A 6,800-nucleotide genomic window follows, 5' to 3' on the forward strand; every position below is an offset into this window, starting at 1 on the left:
ACATTATCCCTGCTACAGATAATAAATAGAAATGTGAACTGATCACTTGGAATTCCTACAGAAGAAAAGCAATTCTCTGAAGATGAATTCACAATTTTAAGACTTACAAAACACACAAGGATGTGATCCACCATGAGTGAGTATCAGTGGGTAAAATGACAGGATGATTCGCATTCTGAAAACTTGAGTAGAAAATTCTTAAGATTTTATGGAGTAAGTACACTTACATGACAAAAAAGACAAAAAGCCAATATGAAACTGTAAGTAAAGGACAACAGTATGAAAAATTAAGAACAATTTGGAAAAAGCAAATAAATATATAGTGATATGAATGATATATGAGGAGACATGAGGGCTAGAAGGAGAATGACCAAGGCGTTTATCTTCAATAAAAGTTCTAAAAAGAGATAGTTGATAGTATTTGAAAGATAACGTCCGAGGATTTATCAGAAATTGATAGAAGTCATTAGTTTTTAGTTAAAAGAAGAATAATAAGTCACAAGAAGGACATGTTGAAATTAAACCCACACACAGGCATTGCAGAACACTAGAGACAATGAGAAAAAAAGTAAAACAATTACAGGGAAAGGAGAGTTAACCTATAAAGAAATAATTATGATGTACACAGCAGACTTTGCAACATCAACAGTTTTAGTTCAGAAGATGGTGGAATAATTCTGAGTTTTCAAAACATGAATAAAAACAATTGTCAGTATAGAGTTCTATATGAGTTTCACTATCATGTAAGAAGATAGTAACTGCCATTTTTCAGTATAAAAGTTTGCTACTCACATACCCTTTCTTTAAAAGCTACTAAAGGATGCACATCCTTTTAGTAAGAAGAAAACTGAATCCAAAGGAAAAGTAAGTTGCAGGAAACAATTGTAAGCCAAGGAAAATGGTAAACACCAAGGCAAATCAAAATATATATTGACTATAAATTTATAATAATAATTAGTGGGTGACTAAAAACATGAAATTACTATTTATGTGCATTTTATACATAAAGTAATGCTACATATTTTCTATTATGTGTGGATCTGTGAATATATATTTGTGTAAAACTAGAAACATGTTTTACAGTGATGTCAGGATTTGGTAATCTCTGGGAAGGAAGAGAAACATTTTTAGCTTATCTGTGAATTAAATACACTTATCCATATATACTTTACTTGTAGTCTTTTATTTTAGAAAAGTAAAATAAAGATCACAGGGAAACTTGAAAAATATTAGCACATATTAAATCTGGATAGGGAATATATTCTAGGTATGTTATACTGTTTGTAAGTTTCTTTACATTCACAATTTTCATTTTTATTTTTTTAAGATTTTATTTATTTATTCATGATAGACAGAGAGAGAGAGAGAGAGAGAGAGAGAGAGAGAAGCAGAGACACAGGCAGAGAGAGATGCAGGCTCCATGCCGGGAGCCCAATGCAGGACTCGATCCCGGGACTCCACAATTGCGCCCTGGGCCAACGGCAGGCGCCAAACCACTGAGCCACCCAGGGATCCCCACAATCTTCATTTTTAAAATTAAAATTTGTAATTGTGTTTCTATGTATATTTAGAAAAATACTATAAGGAAAATACACTATAATATTAACTACAGAAGTTATCACCTATTGAGGGTATGTAGTATTTTTTCTTCTTATCTGCTTCTGTCTTTTCTATATGCTGTGTGTAACAAGCATGATACTGATTTTATATACATATACACACCTCAAAGTCTACTTTTTTTTAAAGATTCATAGGAACACCAGGTGGAAAATTAACTCAGAGATCATTTGCTTCAGTTCTTCTGTGTAGACATGTAGTAATTCATGATGATAGAAATCAGATCAATTGCTGGTTCCAGCAGGAGTTAATAGTTGGAAAGTGAACTTTTGAGGAAATGGCAATGTTTTATATCTTGATAGTGGTATGGGTTAAATGAATGCCTTTGTTCAAAACAGACTGAAATATGCTTAAGATCTATGCATTTCCCTCTATGAGGATTATAACTCATCTTCTAAAATCTAAAAAAAATAAAGAATATCTAAGTCATGTATCTTCTTAGAGTCCTCTCACAAGTGGGGAACACAGCAGAGACTTAATAAGATCTCACAGTGGTGGGATAGCCATCAATGACTTTTGCAAATCAGCATTGTGTAAATTGTTATTATTCCTGTGTTGAGCCCTGGAGACTAGAATGTATGAATGGATCCTTGAAGGGAGGACACATCAATTCAAGATTAGGTTTTTCAAAGAATACTTTGAAGAGTTGAGTTCATCATCCCCATTAGGAGAAGCAAGTTGTCAACGTGGCATACATTTATTAGCAGTGATTTATGTGCTCTTTAAAGATAACCCTGTGCCAGCAATTACAGCTCAAATATCCAAAGCTTTTTGATGTAGTCAAGGAAGATATTCCTAGGCTTGTTTGAGGGTTAAGAGATGTTTAAATGTCTATTAAAAAATATTCCTCGTGAAATCTATGAAATCTGTGATCTTTAATCTAACAAATGGTTTCTTTTTGTCTTTGGCAGGGGCACAAGATGAAGCAAAGGAATAAAGAAATGGAAGTAAATCACGGTCCTCAGCATTGCAAACCTCTCCTGGCCCTGGGGGGGTGGGTGTAGGAAGACAGTAGTGCAAGCTGTGGAGGAAGGGGGTGTGGGGGGGGGCAAGTTCCACAGAAGGACAGGGAATCCTTTGCTCTAATTTCTCCAGCTGCATTTTGTTCTGTTAACCTGCAGAAAAAGAAAGAGAAAAAAAAAAAAAGAAAAGAAAAAAGTTTCCTTGAGCTTGGTGAGGGGACCCCTGTTAATGCATCTTTCAGGCGCTATCCCTATAATTTCTGTTTTTCCTCTCACGACTTTTCCCAAGGTCACAGTGGCACGGTGTAACACTCACATGTGTATCCTGGCCCCTGTCTGCTTTCTCGATTATTTCACAAAGCTGGTCGATACAGTGGTTTCTCCAAAAAAAGAGATGGAAGATGGTTGTTTTGATAAACTGCAGGCTAAATTTCAGGAATCATCAAGCCCAATATCAGTATAATCCACAGACAAAGGAGGCAGGATAGAATATGGGCAAAATGCTCAGAAATCACTTGGAAAAAGGGTCAGGACGATGAATTGAAAATGATATTTTATTCAGGGATTCCCAAGGTACAATTCTGTTCCATGTAGTTAATGAGGAATGCAGAAGGAGAATTTCATGCAAAGAAGAGTGTAGAAGCGTAGAGGCACTACAAGGAAAGCAGGCCCTGGCAGCCATTGGGGGCTATTCCTTCACAGCCAGGACTACAGATGCATTCTTTGACCCCAACCTCCAGCAGAGCTCACCTGGTTCCTGAGATCCTTATCCTGTGCTTTGGCATCTAGTCCACTAGAGAGATGTGACTCTGTACAACACAGTTGTAAAGGATGACACTTCTCGAGGTGTTTTAGTTAAAAGAGGGGGCTGCTGCATTTAGAATCCAAACATATGCCTATGAATATTAAAAGTTCTACTTGAAAGCTCTCATTATATCTATGCTTTTCATAAAAGAATCTCTTGTCTTTACCCAAGGTTTGATGGCCTACAGAAAGATTTTCATTTGAAGTTATAGGCAACTGGAGGTCTTGCTTGCAGTTCTGGCTTGCTTTTAAATATCTGGTTTGCTCATGCCAAATACCAAACTGCTTTGGTGGCTCATTCTCTCTTCCACCCAGAGATCCCTTGATTATGGCTCTGAAGGGGAGCAGCAGCATTAATAAGTCAAGACTCCAGTGGTATGGTGGGCCCAAGGGATAAGGGGCCAAGGAGAAAGTCAGAACTTGTCACAAATGTCTGTCCCAGAGACAACATCAACAGCGACCCTCACAAGGCAAAGTGCCTGCTTTCCACAGCTTCCCTGGGTTCTCAGAACAGTCTTTTTTTCTAGGGGAAACTGATATCGTTTCTTGCATAGCTTCTTAAATCCACCTTCCTTATGAGGTCTCTAGAACTGTAAATTATTTATATATTTATATATATTTTTAGTGGAGAGAGAAAAGTAATGGATCAAATTGAGTATTTCTTAAAAAAGGGGGGGGGGAGTTCTGATTTCTAAATATTCCATGGAGTTCTTCAGTTTTGCTCTTTCCTCTATGGAAAATTCACTTCCTTATCTATGAATTTTGCTCTGGCCTTTCTGAATTTGTTGCCCCTCTGGATGACTTATTTGGTATATTGGAATCATTAGCAAGCTATATTTCTGCATATGTAATATGTTCTCACATCCTATAAAAAAAAAAAAAAACAACTGCTTACCAACCTAACAGCAATGATTTTTAAGGGACCTCATGATTTTGGAACATGACCCTTTTTCCTTCTGCCATTATTCTAGAGTTTGGTACAGAAATTTATGTGTCCCCTACTGCCATTAGACATTGCTTTCTAGCAAAACAAAAAGTCCCATTTTAAGTGATCCAAGAAATGATACAAATACTGATAGTTTCTATATGTCATATCATCTTTATGACTTAATTGAAAGTTGCCATCATTCTGGGAAGGACCTGACAAGAGCAATCTGCTGGGAGCACGTTTTCCTGTGATTCTCATGTGTTACTATTCATGCTCAGTAATGAGTTACAGTTGAAAACAACATGAAGGAGGCAAGAGGGATGGGGACTTCTTAACGGGCAAAGATGATAGAGACTTAATGTCCCTGTTAGGACCAGTGGAGATTGGAATTATTGTGGGTGGGGTATTCTCTTACTCATCCATGACAACCATTTTCATTCATTCATTTTAAATGTGGGTGGGGTAGGAGTGCTAGGAGGGATTTCTCTGCCTGAAAACTGCCAGGAAAGGGAAGGAATCTGAGAACAAAACTAAGAGAGGGAGGAGTAAATATCATTGCCCCACTGCTGGATTTGTCTAAACTTTATTTTATGATTAGATTGTTTTCATTTTTGCCTTGTTATGCTTTTGGTTGCTATTTGATTTTCAGATTTAATCCTTAAAGCAAGCAATGAGGTTACTTTCCATTTCAATAGTAAAATCTAGCTGTTGGCCAGATCTGAAGGAAGACACCTCAACACAAGAAACCCTCTTTTTCGCTGGTGCTGTCACTGAATAGGCTGTCAATGGAAAATTTGAAAGGCAGATTAATTCTCCTGCAAAGGAATCCTGGATTTCAATTTCCAGCCACACTTCTGACAGGCTATATGGCATAAGGCATTTACAGGAGGGAGAAGGGAGGGAAGACTAGTCGCAGATTAGTCAGGTTTGCATATGGAGGATCACAGTAGACTCTCAACATAATACAAGTATCCTTGCTTTTTGAAATTGCATTTTGCCACTTTGCTTTTATGAAAGACCTACATTCGTACCTCCTACCATTAACCTAAAGAAATCCAAAGAGGGTTTTCGCTTTTAGGCAAACTGCAAGCAGGGGGAGTGGCACCGCCAAGCTCCTCCCCTGGGAACTACAAGACTCAGCATCTCAGCCTCAAGCAGCTGTTAGCTTTGACCTGTGTCTGTGAGCATCTGTACTTCATCTCATTTTATTTTGTGTATCCACTAGCAAGATGTGCCCTATGGTATCAGAAAAGAGTCTGGGAAGGCTCAAAAGTATTTCCATATAAACTAATGGTAACTGTTTCTTTGCTTTACACCATTTCAGCTTAAGGATAGGTTTCATAGGAACACTACTTTCCCATAGCAAGGGAAACCTATAGTCCTAATTAGAAAGGTAGTCGTAAGAGAGACAAAGGGGCTTTTCCTCCAGCTAGTAACTATTCAGATGATGGACAAGACTTCTTTCATAAAAGCTTACAAAGGAGGCATCCAAAATACTGTCTGTGATAGTGGGTCACATATTAGTCACTGCAGCTAATTGTAAATCTTTCTATGAAATACTGAAAAGCCTCTTTGTGAATTAATACAGTTCTGCTTGATGCACTTGATTTGAAATGACTTTTCTCTGTATGTGGTGCATGTCAGCTTTGCTTTGAAAAATAACAAAGTTAGCAGAATATGTTCAATATATTTTCTTGGGGAATAGGGTTTTTATCATATGATTCATTAAGGATTTGCCTTACCCTGACATTTGTGATATAAAGGAAAATCAGAAAAAAAAGTAATTTTCTTGATCAAAATATGTTTTTACTTAATGCAAATAAATGTAGTCTGTTGCTTGCAAGGAAAAAAATGTCTTCTGATATCTGGTATAAACTGCTAAATAGAATAATACGTGCCTCTTTTGTTAAACCAGCATTTAAATGCTGGACTGCTTCTAAATCTGTTTGTTTCTTTTCATCTGTGCCATACACTTAAGAAACTTAAACAACTGTTGCCTTCCTACTATATTTGTTAGAGCAGAATATGAATAAAATTGGTTTGAGAGGATAAGGTGGAATTATCTGTGTCTTGTGAAATTTGTTTCTTAGCATAAGCAATTAAGAACTCAAAGTGTTCTTTTAGTACTACGTATTTGGTTGCAAATTGTGTATTTAAAATTACCCCTATAAGGTAACTTTAACTTGCCAAGTTTCCCCTTACTGAAACTGGTCAATGTTTTGGCCATGTTTTTCAAAATTAGGGGCGCCTGGGTGGCTAAGTCAGTTGAGCATCCAACTCTTGGTTTCAGCTCAGATCATGATCTCATGAGATTGAGCCCCACATGGGGCTCCATGCTCAGCTATAAGTCTGCTGGAGATTCTCTCCCTCTCCCTTTGCCCCTCCTCCCACTCATGTGCTCTCTCTCTTTCTCTCTCTCTCTAAATACATGAGTAAAACCTTTTTAAAAATTAAACTATAGAATAGTATGTGCAGACTATTTTTTTCTC

The 6,800-nt window shown here is 37.1% G+C and overlaps 1 protein-coding gene across 2 annotated transcripts in view; it reads left to right on the plus strand.

Annotated features, from left to right (window-relative positions):
- MACROD2 (mono-ADP ribosylhydrolase 2) overlaps positions 1 to 6,362 on the plus strand; it is a 1,912,080-nt gene extending 1,905,718 nt beyond the window's left edge. For both annotated transcript variants that reach the window (XM_041733514.1, XM_041733515.1), the window contains one exon: positions 2,529 to 6,362. Coding sequence is in view for 1 of the 2 variants with exons in the window: in XM_041733515.1 (XP_041589449.1) it covers positions 2,529 to 2,554 (26 nt within the window). In the remaining variant the exon portion in view is untranslated. The remainder of the gene's footprint in view (positions 1 to 2,528) is intronic.
- The last annotated feature ends 438 nt before the right edge of the window (positions 6,363 to 6,800 follow it).

This window comes from Vulpes lagopus, chromosome 18 (genome assembly GCF_018345385.1).
Source record: "Vulpes lagopus strain Blue_001 chromosome 18, ASM1834538v1, whole genome shotgun sequence".
NCBI classification, from domain to species: domain Eukaryota; kingdom Metazoa; phylum Chordata; class Mammalia; order Carnivora; family Canidae; genus Vulpes; species Vulpes lagopus.